The 23,038-nt window shown below is 43.1% G+C and overlaps 3 protein-coding genes across 9 annotated transcripts; 2 read left to right on the forward strand and 1 right to left on the reverse strand.

Annotated features, from left to right (window-relative positions):
• The first annotated feature begins 1,024 nt into the window (after positions 1–1,024).
• On the forward strand, positions 1,025–6,937 carry inpp1 (inositol polyphosphate-1-phosphatase). 2 transcript variants are annotated; one of them, XM_031752024.2, is made up of 6 exons: positions 1,025–1,338; positions 2,023–2,228; positions 2,308–2,368; positions 3,018–3,218; positions 3,338–3,512; positions 4,668–6,937. In XM_031752024.2, the coding sequence occupies exons 2-6, from the start codon at positions 2,025–2,027 to the stop codon at positions 5,158–5,160; spliced, it is 1,134 nt and encodes a 377-aa protein (XP_031607884.1). In that variant the 5' UTR covers positions 1,025–1,338; positions 2,023–2,024; the 3' UTR covers positions 5,161–6,937. The 2 variants fall into 2 exon arrangements, with proteins under 2 accessions (XP_031607884.1, XP_031607885.1); XM_031752025.2 differs by having other exon boundaries at positions 1,025–1,282.
• On the reverse strand, positions 6,734–14,501 carry dnajc14 (DnaJ (Hsp40) homolog, subfamily C, member 14). Its single transcript, XM_031752023.2, has 7 exons — positions 14,347–14,501; positions 11,904–13,279; positions 11,691–11,797; positions 11,328–11,447; positions 11,029–11,189; positions 10,743–10,845; positions 6,734–9,748 (listed from the first exon to the last, which is right to left on the reverse strand). Exons 2-7 carry the CDS (start codon positions 13,068–13,070, stop codon positions 9,457–9,459), a joined length of 1,950 nt encoding a protein of 649 aa, XP_031607883.1. The 5' UTR covers positions 13,071–13,279; positions 14,347–14,501; the 3' UTR covers positions 6,734–9,456.
• A 519-nt stretch (positions 14,502–15,020) lies between these two features.
• On the forward strand, positions 15,021–22,734 carry nab2 (NGFI-A binding protein 2 (EGR1 binding protein 2)). Of its 6 annotated transcripts, none has more exons than XM_039611894.1 (8): positions 15,021–15,576; positions 15,770–15,874; positions 16,104–17,063; positions 17,209–17,342; positions 18,086–18,137; positions 18,220–18,334; positions 18,495–18,692; positions 21,138–22,734. In XM_039611894.1, exons 3-8 carry the CDS (start codon positions 16,152–16,154, stop codon positions 21,233–21,235), a joined length of 1,509 nt encoding a protein of 502 aa, XP_039467828.1. In that variant the 5' UTR covers positions 15,021–15,576; positions 15,770–15,874; positions 16,104–16,151; the 3' UTR covers positions 21,236–22,734. The 6 variants fall into 6 exon arrangements, with proteins under 6 accessions (XP_039467828.1, XP_039467825.1, XP_031607872.1 ...); XM_039611891.1 differs by having other exon boundaries at positions 15,021–15,568; XM_031752012.2 differs by having other exon boundaries at positions 15,021–15,568; positions 18,495–18,680.
• The last annotated feature ends 304 nt before the right edge of the window (positions 22,735–23,038 follow it).

Genomic DNA, 23,038 nt, shown 5'->3' on the forward strand with positions numbered 1-23,038 from the left:
CTGCAAACAATGTATTTTTGACTTGTATTGACGTGTATGTGTGGGCGTTGATGAATTTTTGTCAGAGGAAGGCATATGTTGATGGTTCCTCTCCTGTGTTAATAAACTCATCGTTTGATTGCATTCGTCTGGTGCCTCCGTCGTTTGTTGTCTGGTCTGCAGTTGATTGATCTCGCTTCACAACGTGATTGTTTTCTAACAAAAAACAGTGTGAAACTTAAGTTAGACTTGTGTTTGTAAATGAACCGCCCCATGTTGTGTAGCTTTCTGGATTTTATACTTATTGGGCTACATATTTATTTATTATACAGGCTATACAGTACATAGTATCAAAACTCACATGTTTTATGTAACTAAAGTGTGTAATTATATGGGCTACAGACAATAATTAAGTTATAGACTATATTTATATGAAAAACATGTATACTTACTGCATTTGAATCATTTTAACCATATGTAACCACCTGCATATGTGCTTGGGGGGAAAAAAAGGCTTTGATTTTGCCACCCCATTTGATTTCTTTGCCACCCTCATGCCACCCTAAGAAAATTTCTCTGGATCCGCCCCTGGTGTCACATGGAGATAGTACAGTAAGAGCTTCAGTTGTATTCTTCACTCAGCACTGTGTTTGGGGTCTTAACAGGAAGAGATGCTTTATTGCCTGTGCCTTCCCTTTAAAAGAGCTCTAAAGAGTTAAAATGGAAATCCATTTCATTACAGTAAGAATATCGCTATACAATACAGCATCACAAAAGCACGATAGAGAACTAATGTGCTCCACAAAGGCAGATGGGGTGGTGGGGGCGGGTTTCTAATAAATTAGACAAGATTACTGGGGCCATTGCACTTGGTCAGAGCATAGGTTGCTCATCCATCGTATTTTTGATTAATATTACATTTTCTTTGTAGGGCTCTGGTTCGCGCTTTTGAGATGCATTTACGATTCCCGTCATACGATCTCGAGTTTTACATTTGCACTTGAACGCACCGCTCTCCCCCAGCTTGTTGTCCGCTCCTTGAAAAACCTACACGCCGTGCGTCACGTAGCTGCGCCCCTATCTGAACCTTGTATTTGTCAGCCTAGATGTGAGGGCGCCGTCCGCCCTTCTTCGATCGGAAACTCGCACTGACGTAAAGAAGCCAGAGCAGGCAGATCCCCGGGTTAATTAAAAGCTTTAAAACCGGAATTTTACACAAAGTCCACACCTTTTTTCCGGTTTTGCTTCTTGTCTCCTGGAAACATCCTCGTTTGGTGACTGGAGCACTAACAGAAAAACACAGGTAACGAGAAGAGGGACACACGAGAGGAAAAGAGGCAGTTTTTAACCTGGAGTTTGGTATGCTTTCATTTATGTCACTCTAGTTTTTCTTCACCTTCGTATTCTTTTGCTCGTAAATACCTCGCTAAACCTCAGCTGACCTTTTCGGCAGCGGTTTATCGGAGAGCAGACGGAAGCTCTGTACAATTATATTTATGTGTAAATATTTATATAATTGACCTTAAACTGATGCTTTTTTCCATCTCCAGAAAAGAGGCTGTCTTGCTGTTTAAGATTACTAATAGCACTCAAAGGTGTCTTATTGGCACTGAGTAGTGATTAATGCAGACCTAATTGCTGCTTTTTGGTATTTCCCTCCTAAGACTGTGACTAAGATGTTGACTGTTCTTTTCTGTTTTTTTTTAAACTGTTGATTTTTGTTTTGTTTTGTTTTGTTTTTGGGTGATGTTTTTGTTTTTTGTTGGTGGTGTTGTTGTTGTTGTTGTTTTTTTTAAGTGTTTCATACTTTCGAAGTCGTAATCTGCAGATTTGGCCTTATTATCTCTGAAACTTGCTGCATAGTCACATCACTCTCTCACACTCACTTCTTTCAGAAGTGCCCTCTTTTCATTTTGAGTCTATAATTAGCCTAGTGTGCAAGCTGTGACCGCCCTCATCTCTTTTTCCCTCCCACACTCGTACACACACTTTCCTTCTTTTGGTCGGTTTCACTGAACTCTCTGCTCTTCTTTCTCTGTTCAGGCATGGCTGATCTGCTGAGGCTGCTGCTCAAGGTGGCTGAAAAGGCTGCTAACGTGGCTCGGGTCTGCAGGCAGGAGGCTCCCCTCTTCCAGCTCCTTGTGCAAGAAAAGACCGGAGATGACAAGAACAAGAAGTTCGTCCAAGACTTCAAGACGCTCGCCGATGTGGTGATTCAGGAGATGATCCGGCATGATGTTGGCGCTCAGGTAAGGACAAGTCTTAGTGAAGCCGGCCAAGATCGGACCGCATGTTGCATTGTAATTGTGTCATTTTTCTTTTGTCCAGTTCCCTGACATGGCTGACTTTATTCATGGCGAGGAGTCTAACAAGTTTGAAAACGGGCTTGGTAATTTCTTAATATTACACATAACACACTACACCCTGGGCCAAGAACAACAGCTTTTGCTCTAGGGCACTTTTGTAGTCTAATTTGGGCATCACTAATGCCTCCTTTCCCCTGCCAGATCTAGAACTCCTTCCCTACATTAGATAGAGTTACTTAAAGCTGGGCTGGGCACCTTAAAATTCCCAAAATTGAAACCACTGATCTCTACAAGTTGTTAAAAAACAATAATATTTGTTTTTAAAAAGCATTTTAGGAGCAACAGTGTCTACTTCAGGACAATCTGATCCAATGCTGTGCTGTTACAGACGTGCACACCTTGAATCTATCCATGCAGTCTAATGAGTCCTGTGTATGAGTTTGTCAGATGTGCCTCAGGATTATTCTGATGGAGATTCATAAATATAACATCCAGCATTAAGATGTGCTGTGTAATAATAACCGTGATGATAATCAGCCCACCTTCATATTAAAATCTAGAGGAGCTAAATATACACTTGGCAAATGATCTTTACTTTAATCTGTGAGCACATAAAGTGAACACATTAATATGTCGCTGTCTAAATATTTACCACGGCTGCACCTTGCACAGTAGAAACATTTGAAGTGGTTTGTTGTAAAGTAATCAAAGTCTCTCTGTCTCTGCCGCCAGGAGAGAGTGTGATAGTCACGGTTTGCAGCACAGAAGAGGAGACGGCGGCGTTGCTGGCCACCGTGCTTGACGGTGACCACACAGCAGCTTCTCTGCTGGCTAAAGCCATCCACCAAGACCCGGCGACCGTTGAGGCAAACACTGATGGCCTGACTGTTTCCCTCAGCCCGTCTGAGCTCGGCATCTGGATCGATCCCATAGGTGAAGAGCTCACCGCTTACCACAATCCCAGTCAGCAGAGCTCATCATTCATGTCGGAGCTCAGTTTGTCTTTATTGTGCTTTTTTTTTTTTTTTTTTTTTTTTTTTTTTATAATCTAGATGCTACCAGTCAGTACATACAGGGCCGAGAGGAGGAGCTGGAGGAGGGCCGCTTGTCTCCATCAGGTCTGCACTGTGCATTGGTTCTCATCGGCGTTTACCTCCGGAGCACAGGCGAGCCCATCATGGGCGTCATCAATCAGCCGTTTCACCACAAAGATCCAGCAGGCGGGGGGTGAGTAATCCATAAAAAGCAATGCATGCTCAGACACCCAGGTAAGGAAGTTAATCTTGATTTTGGTTGCTGGTGATGGTCGTTCTCTTTTCCCATAAATGGCCTCCTTGACTCCGTGCTCAAACCAGCGTTCCTCCCTGTCCGCGATGTGCACTTCCTCATCATTTAAAGAGTGGTCTCTGGACTGTAGGTGTAAATAGACTGCCGAGTTCAGGCCTGATTAGGTAGGATTGGACTAAGTGGATGGCACAACACAGCTCTCCTGTGTTGTGCCATCCACTTAGTCGACAATCCTCCTGGCACTTCACCATGTATACCATATTACTCTTGTCACAGCAATGTTTCTTCTTCTATCTCCAGTTTGGCAGGGTTAAACATTCAGTTGCTACATTTTGCTGGACTTTATAATATCTGTGCGGGAACTTCTGGAGGTGAAACGCCAGTAAATATTAAAACGCCCAAGTTAAGAAAAAAAAAGTATCTTTATGGGCTCTTACAACAAATTAATTTGATCTCTATAATTTCCCCTGCTACAGCAGCTGTATTGCTGTAGAAAGCTCACCTCTTTAAATTTCACCAAAGCTTGCATGATGCAGAATTCAGAGGAATTTTATTCAACAAAATCAAATTCAGGTAGAATGATGGTAGAAAAGGGGAAATACATGAGGAAGAAACTTTAGTTTCCGTGCACACAGAATGCATAGGAAGTACCCGTCCTGTAACCTGCACAGTTTGAGGTTTAAACATTTTTATTCTATCCCACATAAGCATAATCTTCCCTACATGTCCATCCCTCTCTATGCAGGTTGTTTTCTATATTTACCTTTTTCTTTCTTCAGCAGATTATTAGACGATTACAGAAAAACTACACATTTCATATTAACCTCACCCTACTGCAGCTTTTATGTTAATCTGACAACATTGACTTCAGTTCTGTTTCTGGTTTTCTTTGTGTTTGCCTCATGTGACCAGAGGGTTTTTTTTTTTTTTGTTGTTGTTGTTTTACATTAAGATTTAAGCTAAATATTAACAGATTGAATAGTTTGAGCAGATGCCATGAAACTTCACACTGTGTTTAGGTGATGGTGTGACTCCATGATGAAGCTTCTGAGCTCTGAACTAAGATATTCTCACTTTACCCCCGATTCTCTGCAGGTGGAAGGGAAGGCATTTCTGGGGCGTGTCCTGGGGCAGCATCAACGTCTGCTCTGTGTCCCAGCCGAAAGATGGAGAGGATCGAGGGCTGTCTGTGGTGCTGAGTTCCAGTGAGAAGCAGGTGGTAAAAGATGCACTAGCCTTGCTCTGCAGCTCTGACAAGCTGATGTACGCCTCTGGAGCCGGCTACAAGATCCTGTGTGTCATTGAGGGCCTGGCTGATGTTTACATCCTCTCAGAGGGAAGCACCTTTAAGTGGGACTCCTGCGCTCCTCACGCCCTGCTCCGAGCACTCGGTGGGGGGGTGGTGGACTTGACTAAGCGTCTACAGATGACCAGTGAAGGACAGGATCACACAGCAGAACTGACCTATCATGAGCCTGACACTGAGTGCAAAGGAGCTGACCGCTGGGCTAACCGTGGCGGCCTGGTGGCTTATCGAGACTGTTCTAAGCTCAACACCGTCATCGCAGCTCTGAAGGGCAAGCTGTAGATGACAGAAGAGCAGATGTAGCCGGCACGCTCTGAAGCATTTATACATATGATCATGTTTTCGATATTAGGCAAGGAAAATTATGGGTGTAGAGGTGGAAATATTATATTCATAAATGATACAGTCTTCTTCTTAACCAGCTGTTTATGCAGTCGTGTGTGTGTGTATATATCGCAAAGTGACAATCGGATCTGAGGCAAATTATATTTGCAAATGTTTAAATTTAAGTCAAAGATGGAGCTGAGACAGATTCCAACTTTTCTAAAGGAAAATAAAGTTTGGATTAAAAGCTCCAAACATTTAGTTTTCAGGCATCTTTATGATGTCATCGAAAGGTTTTTAATCTGGTGCTTGAGAATAAAGAAGCTCCACCTGCCTGCTGCTCAAACCTTCTATTTGTGGGGACCAGCCAATCAGGATAAAGTTGGCTTAAAGAGAGAGGAGCTAATTTGGCTTGTTTGACAGTGAATGCAACATAAACGAGGTTTATTTCAGACTGTTAACTGTGAACTGGAAATAAACACAGGGGTGAAAGAAGAAAGACGGACACGATCCTTGCAGGACAATCGGCACTTAGGTTATGAAAAAGGAGAAAGCAAAACAAATGTGATGTTTATGAATCAATCAGGCAAATGGGGGAAAAAAATAACATGCTGGTGTTTCTCTTAAGGTAGTTGACAATTTATCAAAAGATCCATGTAGGTAGGTATTTTATGTCAAAAGCACAAAGGTAATACCATTATCAGTTAATGAAATGCACTGAATTTATATATTCTAGAATGGGCTGCCCGTTATTATCATTTTTTTTCATTTGTTTTTTGGATGGGGCATGAGGAGAAAAATAATCTTTAAAAGAATAGCCCCCTCAGGTTCATTGAGTGCAACAGACGGCAGATGATGAGCAACAAGTCATCAGTTTTGATGCGTCAGTCCGGGCTGTCTGCTTCCTCATTGCTGATGAAACAAACTAAATATTTGTAAATGTGATTTAGCTCAGACATGCATTGATTAAGTGTTGCATTTAGAGTGTTTAATATAGTTGCGAAGAGCTTGAGTGCTCACTGCTGGGCAGCTGAGGAACACTCCAGGAAAGGTAACGGGGGCATCGCAGGGTCGCTTCTGAATACAAGATTTTTCTTTGCTTTAATGAGGCAAGCGGGATCTACTTTTTTTTCTTTCATCGTTATTTCATATCTAACGGGCTATAAATGACTGAATCAGACTACAGTTGAATGGCGTGCAGTTATCTGCACCTCTCTGAAATGATTCCTTGTAAGGACCCTCTTTTTCGTAGCCATAACAAGGGTAAAGGTCAGAGAGTGGGAAAGCCATATAAGGTAAAACCCACAGAGATTCCTTCTCGGTGTGGGTTTACAGTAAAATTAAATATTAAGCCAGTCTGAAAGATGGAATCTGTGCCGGCTTGCAGGCAGCAGATTCTTATCAATATGCCTGCCACACACAGCCGTGTAACCTCACTTTGTTTATGTTTAAAATGATATAACGGTGATATGCATTGTAACTGAGGTGTAATTAAAGTTTAATAAGCAGGAAACAGAACAGACATTGTGCATATAGGAAATCCTCTTTATTTTGGAAACCAGAGAAAGCGGCAGGGGGAGTGGGGGGGAAGAAACCCAAAAGTGATATTTTAAAACCAGCCAGGGAACTCGCCTCCTTAGTCCCTACAAAAAACCCTGATGATTGTCTGATATTTTTTGCAATAATTCTGCATATTCTGTTAAAAAACTTTAAGGAAAAAAATAATTTAAAAAGGTCATTGTGTTGGCTCCTTCTTTAACTTGTTGGACTTTGAACTGCTACCTTTAACACACGTCACAGCACGTTCTCAAATCAAGCATGAAGCATGAAGTCACAGCTGTGGGTCCAGTTTCCTGAACAGGAACTGAAGCAAATCTTTGACAGTGTTTATGTAATGTCAAAGTATGGATTACAAATAAGTGGGAAAACGAGTATGCAATAAGAATTTAACCCTGCCCAGTTTAAAACCCCTAATTAAGATGGAATCTGCTTTTATTTTCTCATTTTAACCCGGACTAGATTTATACTTTGAACTCCAAGAAAAAGGAAAGGACGCTTTAATTAGACACTCATTTACTCCCATGTCCAGGAAACTGGTCAAATACATATAACAAAAAAACTATTTGACACAATGAAGGAAACATGGCAAACGCATCATCCTGCTTGAGCTCAAACTATATTTGCAACAAAGACTTCTTTCAAGCTTCCAGGCGAACACACGCTTTGCATCACAAAAAGCATTCACATACTTTGTCAAGAGGGTAACGGATGTGCAATTAAATGTCACTCATTTAACTTTCAGATTCTACAAAACAAATAATAATATAATAAATCTTGATTTGTAGATGAGCTGTTAGCTTAGTGAGCTACACCTCCTACTCAGCTGCAGCTGGAGCCTTGCTGGCTGGACTAAACCACTGATGACTGTTCAAAATCCCCCTCTTGTTATTACAGTGGTGGGTGTGCAAATTAACACAAAGGGAAAAAATTAAAATCACCGACAATGGACGTACTCAATGGACGTGACTGTCAATGTTAAAAAGAAGCGCTTTTATCAGATGCCTCATAGCATACAATTGCCATATCACTACACAATCTTCATGTCAGGTGTAAACAATAACAATGGTTTTCTTTCATTAAGCTTTGACAAAAATTAAAGTGTTATTTCTGACCATGAAACATGTCAACAACAAACCAAACAAAATGCAACTGACTAGGATTTTTCTGACCCCTTCTTGTTTTTACTCAGTAATACTGCGGGGATTAAAAGGACATCAGTCTTTTAGAGTCTGATTAGAGTTTACGTGAACCTCGCCCAACACAACTATGAAAACCCGTCAGGAGTCGCTGAGATGACGGCACACACTGAAACAAGCATGAGAGCAATCGCTTTGGACTAGAATCAGATCTGACGTGTCCTGAGCTGGGCGGCGGCTATAAGATGCTCTGAAACATCACGACTGGCTCAAAAACTGCCACTGAACAAGTAGGTCCAGAATGAAAGACCAGGCAAATAAATTACTTGCAATGGCGAGATATTGTCTAGTGTTACATCAGTTATAGCCAAAATAAGGTCCAACGGTGCTGAAGGAATAAGAGACTTTGCAGTGGACAAAAAGTAGAACCATTTTTACTTAGAATCAAGCAGCTGTCAAATGTTCGGTTGTGCGATTAGCATTATAAAGTCAATTACAAATGTTTTATTTCCTCTTTGAGATGTTGCTTTTTCATTTTTAGAAAGTGGTCGAAACAGTGTGAACCATGGTGTGAATCTAAGTGGCTGTGCTACATTTCCACACATCCTGCAGTATCTGCATATTGCAACGTTACCACTTCAGAAAGCTCAGGGTAAAACAAACTTTTTAAGGGGTGAGGTGCCACTCTATAATTATCATGCTAAGATATTTTTGTCTTTTCTTTCTGTTTTTTTTTTTTTACTAATCAGACAGAACCACAGCTTGGTCTTTGATTTCAATGGAAAAGCAGATTAGCAGTTGTTTAGACCTGCTCATAAAACAACAACAAGACTTCTCACTAAAGAAATACTTAAATGTGCTGTTTAGTGAGTTAAAACCACTCCCCATTTTATAAATTATTAAGCTCAGATGTGTTAAGTTAGATTCCTTTCTGAAATATGGTGGGCGATGTGCAGCTTCAGTAGTAGAGCCACATGCCTCTAATATCAGTAACACTAAAGACTGTGAAGCTGCCCAGATCAGTATCTTCATTTTTCGATCATAGTGATGCATAAAACCACAGTCCACACTGGCTGTAACCCTCCTAACCTTCACTCTGCCTGAAGCCGATTTCTTAAGCTAACTTTATATAAAACGTTAACAAAAGTGAGAGAACTGAAGTGTTAAAATGCAGGTGAAAACATCATGCAGTGAAGGATTTGGCAGGACATGATTAAAAAAAGAAAAAGGTTTAATTACGGCATCCTGATAAGGACTTCAATGCCAAGGCTACAGTCGTCTTTAAGACCAAAATGACAAAAACAACAAAAAAAAGTAAGGTGGATTAAGAGGTAAAGCACCATCACTGCAACCTCCTTCAGAACCTCCTTCAATACTTGTATTCAGTTGACAGACTCCTCTTCGTGATCCAGTCTCTCTCTGCTCTGGCTGATCTGACCCCCTTGAATCTTCTCCAGTTCAGATCTTGGCATGCCAACAGGCAGGCGAGAGACAAACATGGCCATTATATTTTGTATCCCTGTGTTGCTGTTTTCATACACTAACAAGTCGGCGAACTTCACCTCTGGAAGGGTTTGCGGACCTTCTTCCTCCTCCTGGGGGGTTTGCCACTTTCAGCCCATGTCTCGCTGGACTCGGGCCGGTGACCTCCCGGCATGTAAAAACCTGTCTGACTTGGAGGAGGGGAGAAGGGAGGCGCTCCAGCACCAGGTGGGTGATGAGGCGAACCTGAGTGGAAGAAGCTTCCATTGGCAGCCATGTCACTAGGAGGTCCTCCCTTAAAGATTCGGTTGAAGAAGTCCTGCAAATCAGCTGGGTTGGTCGGACCTGCCGCATGCTCCGACGGTGTCCTGAAAGATAAGATGGAAATTTAAGTTTGTCGAGTGAAATAATGTTATTGCGTGGAGAGGAAACTTTTTGACTTTAATTGAAATGAATAGTACAGCTTTCTTTATTGTAAACGTTGTTATTTCAGCAATACACAAGGGGGAGCTCCTCCTCCTGCCATGCATGTAAAATACACACACACAGATGACAGACTGAGAAAGAAATAAAAAGAACAAATATCAAACATGTTTACATTAATCTAATTTAAGCAAAGTCAGACATTTTAAAGCTTATTTATTTTAATTTCTTCTCTAGTGCCAAAACGTTTGCATTTTCCCCTCTCTGCACATTTAAAAGGAAAACTCTCCAGTCTGCTGCTGGCAAAGGGCAGATGTTTAAAAACAAGCGGGATAAACCTGAGCCTTTGTGTGGTTTGTTTGTTTAGATCGCACTCAGGTGCAGACCAAAGCAACCACACAAAGACACTTTGGAGGTGGTGGTGTCAGTACAGTTCCAAATGAACTCCAGATCAGCTCGTTTATGTTGTGAACATGATCCGAGCTCGAGCCAAACCAACGACCAGGTGTGCGTTGCAAGTTTGAGCCATGCATGCTTTAAATTCTTGAGCGTGACAAAGTACTATTGACAAGAAAAGGTCTGCACGGGCCAGCAACTAGCTGTGAAATGAACTTTCCAATAGTCCAGAACACAGCATCATCTTCCTGTATTTACTTTTGTTGCTCCCACTTCAGTCACATCTGGCCAATAAGTGGAGTAAACATTCTCATGTGGTTTGTAGAGATGCATTTCGGTTGCTTGGATTTTTCTCCATGTTGCGTGAAAACAAACAAAATCACAGGGAAAAGTTAAAAACTCATCAACTGATTCAGACCACTTAATGAGTTTGTAACTATAGGTGTGAAAACGCCCCTAAGTGTGATGGAGAGGGATCAAACTGTTTGTTTTGCTTCATAAATATTAGATACTGTATCCAAACGTTCACCCAGAGGGATGTACCTGTGTCGTGTGGCATTGCTGTTGTTCTTTGAACCAAAGGAGATGTGATACGGGACCCGGTGTGTATCAGGAGAAATTCCAATTCTCTGGCAACCTGCCCACTCTGAAACGAGATAGTATCATAAAAGGTCACATGACTGAGAGTAAAATGTTCAGCAAGAAAAACCCGTAGCTTTTCAGTAGCCTGTCGAAGTATCAACAAAGATTGCTGGTAAACGCAAACTCTGAGATGCACTAGTGGTTTGTTACTAACGAGCCGGACAGGTAAACAACAGCTGATGCTCACCTGTAATATCATACACCTTGCCATCCATACAGGCAAAGTATGTGATGCGTAGGCCCAGCATGCTCGATTCAGCCCACAGGTCCCCTTCCTCGGCGCTATGGTAACGGTTGCATTCAGCACAGAACCGGGCCTCAGCGGGTTCACGATCCATCTCGAAGCGCCTTCACACACACACAGGAAACAAAGAAAACACACATGTGCTGAAAGCCTGCAACACAAGATTAGCTACAATTTTTTTTAGAATTTTTTGATTTCATGTGCAGCTGTGTGAAGGTGATGCTGGATGTGTAACACCATACTTGTGTTTGCCTTCACACTTGGTACACATCATAGTATTCATGGCTTCCTTCAGGTCATCCTGCAGTTTAGTGAGAAACTCGTTCATGGACTTTGAGAGCTCAGTTGCTGCCATGCGCTTCCTGCGTGAGAACGAGTAAGACAAGTTGTTGATCAGAGATAATGAGTGAAATGTCAAACTTGCTAAATAACTGCACTTGAGTGAGGTTTTTTTGTTTTACCAATAAGAACTAAAAGAAATAACTAAAAAAAAATCACTGCATTAAAATAATTGACAAGACGATTTAAAATACAATAAATAATTGTGATTAAAATATTTCTTTCTTTTGTGGTTTTATTGTTGATTTTTTTCCCCGTGCACTTACAACTCATACTCTCGTCGTGTCTCTGGATTACTGACAATATCCCAGGCAGCTCTGAGCACTTTGAACGCCTCTCCAGCTCGTGGGTGTTTATTCTTGTCTGGATGGACCTGAAAGAGAACGGATAGAGGAAAAGGTTGCATGAGTAAAGAATCAAAACTAGTCATTACAGCAGGCATGTAATAGTAAAAATTGAAGTATTTCTGATTCTCACACCTGGACAGCCAGCTGTCTGTAAGCCTTCTTCAGCTCAGTGTCAGTGGCATGCACCTCAACACCAAGAACTGTAAAGGGATCGAGCTCATCCTCTGGTACCTCAACCAGTGCCAGCAGTCTCTCCAACTCCTGGCCTGGTTGAGCTCTTCCTGCTCTGCCAGGTGACCCCGGTGCAGATGGCGGTACATGACCATCCCTCCTGAATAGGCTTCGGGCTTTCTCCAGCAAGGACACTATCCTCTTCCAAACGCGTGACTCCTGAAAAGCCGTCCAATAGTGCTTCCCCCTATCCCCACCAATACGAAGGAAAACCCCCTTGGCCCACTGCGATCCCAGAATAACCAAAGCACAGAAAAATGTGAAACAAGATAAGGCAACTGTCTTTATCCACTTTACTGACCTAACAGTTTTATCCACCACACAAGCTCCTTTGCACTTTGCCCACTTCAGAATCCGGATCGCATCTGCCTTCATTCCAGGAACATCAGTGACCTTCACAAGGAGCTGCTGCCCAAGGTTGTAAAGTTTTACAACTCCAGTCTCCACTCCAACTCCACAGTTGTGAGTTAAAGTGACAATAATCTCAATCATCATGTGGATGCAAGAGATGCACCAGAAGCTCAGAGACTCTGACAGCATCTCCTTGAACGCTAAGATGAGCTGGTTTCCTGTCCTCCGCCGGCCCCGGTTCTGCTGATAGTGGTGGTGGTTACGTCTGCGGGTCTGCTTGTGCCGACCGCCACTTGACATAACATTTCCTCTCTGAATCTGCTCTAAAACTGACCCACCACTCCTCAGTTTGCACTTCCTTCCACTTCCCATGTTCCTCCAACCAGACTCCCCATTCATGTGCTGCTCCTTTGCTGCGTCATCCTCTTCTTGGTTTATAACCTGTGAGTTCTCATTTTCTGTAGTCTTGTCATGCTCAAACTCTTCTGAAACCTCCTCAATATCATCTTTGGCCTCTGCTTCACCAGCCCCAAGGTCTTGTAGAGTGGCTGGGTTTGGAGTTTCCTGAGATTTGAGATAGGCTGTTTTGTCCTCCTGCTCGCACTCATCCTCAACCTCACACTGACTTGAACTGGTCACTGAGGCCGAAACACCATCAGGGATCTCCTCGTCAGTGTCCACAACATCCATCTCTTTCTTAGCCGCTTCTCTTTCCATGTTCCTTACAGCAATTTGACTGAAGCGCTGTAAAATCTGACTTTCATTAAAGAGTCCCTAAATCCATAATTTGAGGCCACATTTTCCCCAGGCTCTCATAAAAAAGCGAGACTGGGGGTTCGCACAGGTCAAGTTCAGGTCCACCACATCAGCAGCCACTTGTAGGTATCAAAAGGCTTTTGCACAACTCACATGATGCACTGGAGCTCCTGAAAAGCAAGAGATATGAATCAATCTCCAGGTTTTGATATCACAACAAGTCTGTGTCACCCTACTTAATATAAGTGAATCCTTGTTCCTGTTATTTTTGGCTTTCTGATTTCATATATAACCATAAACCATGTGCCTCTACCTCACACTATCCCTAGCGTCCCTAGCATCCACTTTCCCTCCTCTGCACATCTCCACTTTGTCTCTCTAACTTTGTTTCCAAGTGATTTTTTTTTTAAATGTATTGGGTTAAATGCAGGAAAAAACCTTAGACGTTCCAGACAACTGAAAAGTAAGAGGAGCATTACTTTAAGACAAATGCTTTGACACCAGAGCGCATAATAACTGCTAAACAATAAGTTTTAAAAGAAACAAAAGGGGGTAACTATAAATTTACAAGTTACGCAGTCAGTGAGCAATGTAGCTGCACGACTTCATCGGTATAACTGTATATGTATCAAGTAGTTACAAATACCCTCTTTGAAGCTACTTTTACGCGTACTTATGCAGATGTGAAAACAGACTACATGCAGTTACCCTGCTTTGTTGTTTGCTAATCCAGTTAGCCAAACAAGAACGCAGTGTGTCTAAAACCCGACCTTTAATGAACAACCTTTTAACCTTTCACAGTAAATAAAAAGGGTATAAAGAAGTCAGTTAGACCCTTAACATGTTAACTGTGTTCAAATCACCAGATGTTTTAAAAGGCGGATAATGTTAGCAGGCAGTCCTGGTGTTAGCATGAGGAAGCAGCCAAGCAGGATGACAGACAGGCGCTACGGGGGCTAAAATTAGCTTGCCTCTGGATAGTTAACCTGGCAACATTTCGACTAAATAAGGTCACAAACGAAGACACAACAGGCGACTGTTAATGCTTTTAGCGAGCCAGCAGTGAACTCTTAGCTACTAGCAGGACTAGCTGAAATATAAACGCCTGTTTCCCCTTCCTGTGTGGTTGGTTTGGCTACTAACGCCAAGACGTGTTTAAACACCGGGACGTCCAGTCCAACAAAGAAGGCAAATAATTCTGCGTTTTGCATTAAAACAAATGAAATGTCATATATACCTCTCGGATAACTGTATAACCTTGTTTGTTAACAGACATCCAAGTGTCGGTGTTGTTTTGTTTTTTTTAAGCCACTTCTTCTTCTTCTGCGGCTCCTTTTCCCACTTTATTGCTACGTCCTCTTCCGCCTCCAGCTCCCTCTTCGCGGTTTGCGCGCGGTTAAAACATAACAGCGGGACTCTGCTGCCATCTAATGTTTTGGGAATAGCTGACCGTTAACGGCTAACTTTAGAAATGTGGGTTAAGAAACCCAGCAACCCTGTTTTTACCCGAGTCCTAACTTAGTTCATAGTAGCCTGCTAATCAAACTCGGAGGAAAAAGGATAACACATTTTCCTTAATACTAAGATTTGCGTGTTAGAAGCCCACGCTTAATGACCACGATGTTTTGGACTGGCTTATTTTTTTCAGACTCCATCTTATGCTCACAGTAAAAGGGTAGTTGGGTTGTTATTTGTAACATATGAATAAATCCCTTATTTCTAAAGTGCGTGGTGTAGATGTACCTAAAGGCCACTTAAAACTGCAAATGGATAGGCACACAATACATATCTTAGGCCATCACTGTGCAATAGAACAATCATATAAAATGTGGCAAACAAAAAGGATTGGAGATGCTGGTGTTGGACTTTGAGCTTCTTTCGAGATACTGTTAGTCAATTTAAAGTCTCGATTTGGTGACTTGGTCCTTTACTTTTTCAAACATAACAAAACAAAATACAATACTAGCATTTAAAAACTGCTGGAGCTTCACCCACTCTACCACCTCCTACATAAAATGGGGGAAATAACAGAACTGGTCTTCAGTAAAAATTCACATCTGTCACGTCAGTTTATTCTTATCTACAGAGGTCTGTATAGTGTATAGCTGGCTGCTTGTTTTGGGAGTCTCTGACATAGTAAAACGGTGGGAACCCCCTAAAGCTTCTGCATAAAGGACTAATCTCGAAGACGCAGAGGGTTAATTTCAAGCCCCCACCACCACCACCCACATCTCCAATTTGAAAGCCGCCTCTCTACCGGGAGAGGAAGGCTCTTTTTCGGTCAGATGGCGTGCTGCAGTCCGCCCCCGTCATTCTCCAGCCCACACAGACAGCAAAAAGGCAGCCAGCAACCAATACGGTGCGCCGGAGGAGGATTTCTGCCAGTGATTTCAGACGAGGTAAGATACGCAAAGGGGATTTACTACGCCAATCTGCGCCGAGGAAGCTGTCGGCAATAGGTAAGACGGTAAGAAACGAATGGGATAATAACTGCGTTGTCTTTGGGTGCTCTCCTCTTAACATCTGGATAGTAAACAGTTGCCTCCAGTCGATGGCTTTATTTGAAATGGAGCCAATAAAACGAGTGTTTCCACTTTAGTGCAGTCTGAATGCGGTTCTGTCTGTGATCAGGAGATTTTAGTTTTTATTTCTTTTGTCAGTATTGCTCCGGCAGATCCGACCCGTGACATCGGTGGCTGGAGCGACACCCTTGCGTAATTACGCCGGTTTCCTCTTTACACATCTGTAAAGCTGACCTAAAGAAGGTAAGAAAAAAGCGATTTATGTATATTCAAAGGTTAAGTCATGAAAAATATAATGAGTAGATAGGAGCTTATTCTGCCCCAAGGGATGCTTAAACTTGCTTTTAACTGTTTATCAGTTTTTTATTATTTCACTATATTTGTAATTTGTATTCTGTATATACTAGGTGTGGTCCAGATGCCAAAGTCTTTATCTAAATAATTAACTTGTACAGGATTTCTCCATCTGCAGGTTCATGTCTTTCCTTTCTCCTGCCTAAACTTTCCAGTGCTGTGTGCCATGTCTCTGCCACGCACACTTGGTGAGTTGCAGCTGTATCGGGTCCTCCAGAGGGCCAACCTGCTGGCCTACTATGAAACCTTTATCCAGCAGGGTGGTGACGATGTCCAGCAGCTCTGCGAGGCAGCGGAGGAGGAGTTCCTGGAGATCATGGCACTAGTTGGCATGGCCACCAAGCCACTGCATGTGCGTAGGCTGCAAAAGGCCCTCCGAGACTGGGCGGCGAACCCTGCCCTTTTCAGCCAGCCTGTTGCTAATGTTCCTCTCGGGGGCATCCCGCTCTTTAAAGTTGATGGCACTGGCACAAGTGGATCAGCTGGCGGGCCCAGAAAGTCTGTGAGTAATGGGCAGCCAGGATCCCCCTGTGAGAGAGAGGATCGGATGTGCCTTACACCAATGCACAGCGGGAGTCCAAGAAGCCCCTGTTCCCAGGCCTCTCCACAGCCCCCAGACACACACTACAGGGAAAAACTTTCTCCTATGGATCCACACTGGCTCAGCCCAGAGCATGATGGGAACTGCACTTTGGGTTCTGCACCTGGAACAGAAGAGGAGCCATCCAGCCCACCTCTGCTGTCAACATGTCCTCCCGGTCCTTCCACGTCTCCGAGCCCCTCTGCGTCTTTCACCCCGGCAGCTCCGTCTGCCTGGCCCGGAGGACAACTGGATGGGGAGACAGCGAGGGCCGTGGTGGAGACTGTGGAGAGGCTCCTCACGACCCTGCCTAGGTCAGATCCTGCAGAGGTGAAGACTTTGCTGAGGATGAATAAGAAGATGGCAAAGACTGTGGGACACATCTTCAGAATGGGGTCCCAGGACGTGAGCAAGGAAGAGGAGATCCGGAAATACAGTCTTATTTATGGGCGCTTCGACTCCAAGAGGAGGGAAGGCAAGCAGCTCACACATCATGAGGTAAAAGCATCAAAGTGAAGATGATGTTAATGCATCGCAATATGTTTTATACCTGATTAAAGCTGCACTTCATACCAGAGTGCAGCTTTTTATCAAATGTCAATCAGTGTCCATCCCTTCTGCAATCAGTGTTTTTCCTTCTCAGCTGATCATCAATGAAGCTGCAGCCCAGTTCTGCATGCGTGACAATGCCCTTTTGCTGAGACGGGTGGAGCTCTTTTCTCTGGCTCGGCAGGTGGCGAGAAAATGTGCCTACACCTCCACGCTAAAGCATGCAAGGTAAGAAGACGCCCGCAGAGAAGAGCAACACCTCACGCCTGCTGTGTTTTAACGGAGCTTGTGTACCAAGAAAGAAAAACAAAACTGTTAGAGAATCAGGGGTGTAGCTTGAAAGATCCATAAAGTCCAGATCATTCGCAGCAGTGAACACAATGCTTATTTCAGACTGAGGAGCATCACGTGAAAAAACTTGAATGAAATGATTTTATAGTTTGTGTTTAGCATGTTCAACAGGTGATTTATGTGAGTCATCAGCCAACCAGTGGATTCATTTCCAGAGTGAACCTGGTTCACGTCTCAGTGGGAATCAAACTCCGACCTGTACTGTTAGCTAAATGAGCCAACTTTTAAGCCGGTACAAGAGAACACAAATACTACGTGTATTTGTTAACCTGCACAGAACATTTACATATATTTCTCATGCGAGGCAAACAGAATGAGTCAGTGTACACAAACCATAACTAAACAGGAGTAGTTTTGTAATTATATTTCAGTTTTTCAGCATCATAATATATTGTAATCGACTGTTGATGATTGAAAAATAGATACCAAGTTCACAGTCTGCTCATCTAACAATAGACACCTTTTAGTTATATATAAAAATACATTTTTTACTTACTCACAGTGAAAAAAATGCTTTGTCTTGATTTTGCAGTGATCGTTTATTAGCTATGGGTAGAATCCTCACCTCTGTGAGGGGTGAAACCATGTACTTTTCACACTCATTTGCCCCCCACCTGCAGGACGAACGCGGACGAGAGCAGCCTTCTGCCCCAGAAGAGAGCGAGGCTCGAGGTGAGTGTCGGGTGCACTGGCAGTCATCTGAAGTGGTTCATCAGCACCGAACTGACAGTGTTGCTTGTGTGATGTATCTTAGGGAGTCGTGCCCGAGAGTGTGTCATCGCTCCTCGGAGTGGAGGGATCCGAGAGTTTGACTCAGAGGGCAGATGACGACAGCTTATCTGCAGAAAGCCTGGACAGTGTATCACATGGTAAAAACAGAAGAATCAGACTGATGTTAGAAAAAAGAATTAGAAAAGTAATAAAACCTGTTTGTTTTCGGGGGTTTTTTGTAACGATCTGTCAAAGTGTTTGTTTTTGTAAAAACTCTTTAAAGGCAGCATTAAAACCCAGATCTGTCTGTTCTGGTAGACATGGGCTCCCAGTGCAACCAGTCTCCATCTCCCCGTCCTCACACTGACACCTCCAACCCCGCCAGCTGGAGTCGCCACCTCATACAGCAAACGCTCATGGACGAAGGGCTAAGACTGGCTCGGATGGTGTCACATGACCGGGCGGGAAAGATCAGCCTAGGTTCAGACGGAGCTCACGCCACAGGTGACAATTCAAGTAATGACCTACAAGTATTATGTATTTGAAACTGCACAGAGAATAAAGGACATTTTGTGATATTTGCCCAGTTTTGTACCGGTTAAAGATGAGATTGACATTTTGAGTGACACATTTATTTACTTTCTTCGTTTTTTAAAATGAATCCACTCTCATGTGGCAAACGGGAAGGTACAGGTGCCAGTTAGCACATTCACCAATTAATTTGTTTTTGTCCTATTTGCTCATTTATATTCATCACAGAGAGGTGAGAGAGGCATCTACATGTTCCTCTAAGTATAAACCAAAACATTAAATTAAAACATAAATAAAATGCATTCTAAATTGCCAAACTCCTGCTTGATATTGTGAGTACACAGAGAATTTAAAAAAACAGAAGATGATGATGGTGGTGGGGTTGAATTGAAAATGACAGACAGAGACTCCCTAACCTCTCCTAACAATGAATATTTTATAGCTCTACAGTTTGAACTCTAGTGAGTCACAATCTCTCCGAGGTGCTGCCTCCCACCATGCGCATCTGAACTTCAGCAGACTGTAAATTAGAGAGGATAGAAGTTAGGAGGGGAAACAGGAGGAGGTGGAGAGCGATATATAGAGAGGAAAAGAGTCGGAGGGGGGAAGCTGGTTGGGGGGGCTGCTACACTGTTATAGCACTTCTTTTATACCCTGTTAGTGTAGCGTTTTTTCTGATGCATCACAGTTTCTCGCAGAAAAAGAAAAGAAGGAGGAAAAAAGAAGTGATCTGGGCAAGTTAGTCATTCTGGGCTGTGATAGCCAGCCGAAGAGATGAGGCGAGGAAGAGAAGGAAGCCAGTAAAGACATGAGGGGGCGGGGAGGGAGGGGAGTGGAGGGGAGGGGGGATAGGAAGTACTCTGTGGGCGGCAGAATCGGACCCCCCGACTCTCGGCAGCTACTGACGTCAGAGTGTGTTAGGTGCGTGGGCTGAAGGGCGGGATGGATGGGGCGTGGGGGCGAAGGAGTGGGAGGTAATTGGAGGGGCGTTGCATTGACTCACCAAGCGACAGTGTACAAAAATAAAAACCTGTGGGCAGGGAAATGGCACAGTCTTTTTTATACATCTTCTCCCTCTACCAAAAGGACTGCGGAAACAAAAAAAAAAAAAAATTGACATATGTTTCATCTCTGGCACAGATCTCACTCACTTTGTCGCTTTACTCTCTCTCTCTCTCCCTCTCGGTCTGTATCGCTCGCTCACTCGTCCAAGTTTCCTTCTTGTGTTTCGCTCATTAATCAGAACTTTCTCTCACTTCCTCTCAACGTCACTGGCTTCTTTCTTATCTTCTGCTGTCGTCTTATCTAGTCAGGATATGGGCTCACATACTCCATTATATGCATATAAATATATTTGTTTTAAATCCTCACGATGATGCAGTCGCCAGCGTTTTACTGATGATGTGATTTTTTGCTCTCATATTAAAAATAATGCTGTTTATGTCTTATGAGGAGGAGCGAATAAATGAAATAGTTTTACGAGTGTGTTTACGTCGTCTGCGCGCTACAAGAACACGGCCTTCATCATCATCGGCCTTTTTCTGTTTTTAATTTTTCATGTCTTTTCTGTCTCGCTCACTTGATTTGCTGATTTTATTGCTGCTTTATTACCAGCCAAAAAAAATCATTAAACTCAGTCCATCTCTCTCTGTGCAACACTGGAGACATTTTGTTATTGAGCTGCTCGGTCATACAAACCGTGATGACTTCACTCCATGTGGGAGAGCTTCTTGGTGAATTCCCCAAACCACTTTTTAAACGCCCTTAATCACTAGTTGCATCTTAATTGCTAACTCATACTCATCCGTGTGACGTCTGCCTGTCTTTTGTTAAAGTGATGTGCTGTTGATTCTGCCTTAACCGAGCGCCTCAACCTTTAAGTCAATCAGGAAAATTTAGGCAATCGAAGTAGATCTCTTCCCCTAAAAACCACCTGTTTCGGGACGCTGTTTTTAACGCTCTGTGCTTTTTATGTATGTGCTGATCAGCCAAGGCATTAAAAATGGGAAAACATCCCTGATCCATCACGGTGTGAACCTGTAGGAGTATCATGTGGAGTCAGGAGCTGTGACTTAAGCAGCAGGCTTGTTTGGATCCAGTGGGTTTCCCCCATGAATCATGTGTTTTTCCCATGAGCCCTCAGTTAGATTGGAATCTGTGGAGTGTGCACCTCTGAGTTTTTCCTATAGTAATTCCTGATCCATTTTTACAGCGTGTTGGGTTCGGGGTGTCGCACTTGATCTACATCACTGTTTAGTCAGTCTGAGCTTGTCAAAGTAACATCTACATGAATGCCGAGACAAACATTTTTCAGAAGATCACCAGATTGTATTGACGTGATCATTGTTATTCACTTCACCCGTCAGAGGTTATTTAATGTTGTGGCTGACTGGTCTACTTTCCTCTCTCCAAATTTGCATCTTTACACAGAGCATGACATTAAAGTGGAGAGGCAGAGCTCGATAGCAGCGTGCAGGAGCAGTAGCCCTTGTGTCACCAAAGATGACTCCAACCACCGAGGGAAATGAAACCTTCAGGAGCTTATCAGGGAACTCAAACGTGGGCCTGCCACCGAGCTCCAATCAGATACTTGTAAACAGGCCACGTTTACTTCACTGACATCTGATGGAGAGGAAGACTCTGACTTCAAGCCAGTACAGGAAATGTGAGAAATTACCAGCAACTGATATTATAAATCTGCAGTGACTTCTGAATCCTGAGGTTGTGAATGAAGTTCAAAATGTTTTTGATTTTATATTCAGTGAATACACAGGGAAGAGACTCCTTTTGTTGTTTTATTTTTTAACTCATGGACAAAATGTCCCACAGATTTGAGCTGATATAAGAAAAAAATGCTCAAAAAAAGAACTGAATTACTTTGTTGTGATCATTGCTGTGTGTTGGATGTGCCACCTGCTTGAGACAAAACGGGCTCACCACAGCAGGGGGCACTGCAACTTTGGAAACTAATCCTCCAGTTCCTCCGCACCGAGCGACACGTTGTAGTTGTGTTTAGCAGAGATACTTATTAACACTTGCAGCAAGTTAGAGCATAAAAGCAGTAGGATTAACCCCCCCTGAAGCTCCTCACTCTCAGGAAACAGACGAATGTTCTGGTGTTAAAGACAGAATATTTTTAAGAGAGACTTTTGGGGAACGGGTTTTCATCCAGATTGCATGCAGGCAAACCCAGCTATGAGGATGAGATGCCTTTTGTCTTTTGCTGCATCAGCTTACATCCCATCAGATTTAAAAACAAACAAAAACTCAAAACACGCCTCGCTCACAACTTTCTGTTGCACAAATGGCTGGCGTGATGATAGTGCAACATTTCGTCCTCTTTCATTATGCGAAAGTGTACACAGAGCGCTGTTTCTGAGCCGCGTGGCATGAAACAGGAGCAGTGTAGACTGTGAAATCAGCTTTCAGGGTTGGTTACAGTGTCTCACTCGAGGTTCCTTCAGCGGGGGGAAGAATTCGGCTTTGAGCTCAGCTGCTCCTCTCTGTCATCTGCAGTTTAATCTCGTGCACTAAAGGCACCATTGTATAGCCTTTGAGAAACCTACATTGAAAACTAAGTTGTAAGATTTGTAATTTTTTTTATGGATTGGATTTTTTTTTTTTTTTTGTAGGTGTACTGGAAACATACACTATGGCAGTTTGTCTTTGGGATGATATTTTTTGTAGTAATTTCTTCTGTGATCTGAGGCACATACCTCTGAGAGTGGCTAATCTCACATTAGGAGAATAAAAACACATGCAGGAATTTACGGAGAGAAATCTACTGGAGCTTGACTTTTACAACAGCATCTCGTACAAGCGAAATGAACCTCTCTGGGCCCCACACAGGGTGTTAAAATGTGTAACAGTGTTATGATTTTGTATTCTAATCTCAGAGTATGTCCGTGAGCGTGGCCGCTGTGCATCAGTTACACCTGCTCGTCTCTTCAGCATTAGTAACCTCCTCAGTTCATTGTTGCAAACAGATTATTTATTTTGTTAGATCTCAATAAATGTTATTTTACTGATTAAGGCCACAGTGTGTCACATCGTTTTCCACAAAGACTCAGTTGCTTCTTGGCAGCTCTCGTGTGAGCGAGAGGCTGCGGGAGCTGCGTCACACAGCCAGCAACACCTCTGCTGTCGTCTTGTTAGCTGCACTGACGCTGCGCATCAAGCCTCGATGCCGGCATGACTCACCTGTGCCAGTGATGTCAAGAGCGCTCCTCCACGCGGCTGTTTTTCAGACACCAGCGACCACACAGACACAAGAATCAGACCACCCGGTGGGATCAGCTTCGCTATTTTCAATTATTTTGAGGTTGATTGCT

The sequence above is a fragment of the Oreochromis aureus genome, linkage group 5, assembly GCF_013358895.1.
Source record: "Oreochromis aureus strain Israel breed Guangdong linkage group 5, ZZ_aureus, whole genome shotgun sequence".
NCBI classification, from domain to species: Eukaryota; Metazoa; Chordata; class Actinopteri; order Cichliformes; family Cichlidae; genus Oreochromis; species Oreochromis aureus.

Excerpts from the sequence above, each read along its gene's own strand:
- nab2 (XM_039611894.1), top strand. The coding sequence starts at position 16,152 with ATGTCTCTGCCACGCACACTTGGTGAGTTGCAGCTGTATCGGGTCCTC. Across the intron at positions 17,343-18,085 it reads TCCACGCTAAAGCATGCAAG|GACGAACGCGGACGAGAGCA; the intron begins GTAAGAAGACGC and ends CCCCACCTGCAG. Across the intron at positions 18,693-21,137 it reads CGCCACAGGTGACAATTCAA|AGCATGACATTAAAGTGGAG; the intron begins GTAATGACCTAC and ends ATCTTTACACAG.
- dnajc14 (XM_031752023.2), bottom strand. The coding sequence starts at position 13,070 with ATGGAAAGAGAAGCGGCTAAGAAAGAGATGGATGTTGTGGACACTGAC. Across the intron at positions 11,798-11,903 it reads ACAGACAGCTGGCTGTCCAG|GTCCATCCAGACAAGAATAA; the intron begins GTGTGAGAATCA and ends GTTCTCTTTCAG. Across the intron at positions 10,846-11,028 it reads CAAGGTGTATGATATTACAG|AGTGGGCAGGTTGCCAGAGA; the intron begins GTGAGCATCAGC and ends ATCTCGTTTCAG.
- inpp1 (XM_031752024.2), top strand. The coding sequence starts at position 2,025 with ATGGCTGATCTGCTGAGGCTGCTGCTCAAGGTGGCTGAAAAGGCTGCT. Across the intron at positions 2,229-2,307 it reads GGCATGATGTTGGCGCTCAG|TTCCCTGACATGGCTGACTT; the intron begins GTAAGGACAAGT and ends TCTTTTGTCCAG. Across the intron at positions 3,219-3,337 it reads CATCTGGATCGATCCCATAG|ATGCTACCAGTCAGTACATA; the intron begins GTGAAGAGCTCA and ends TTTATAATCTAG.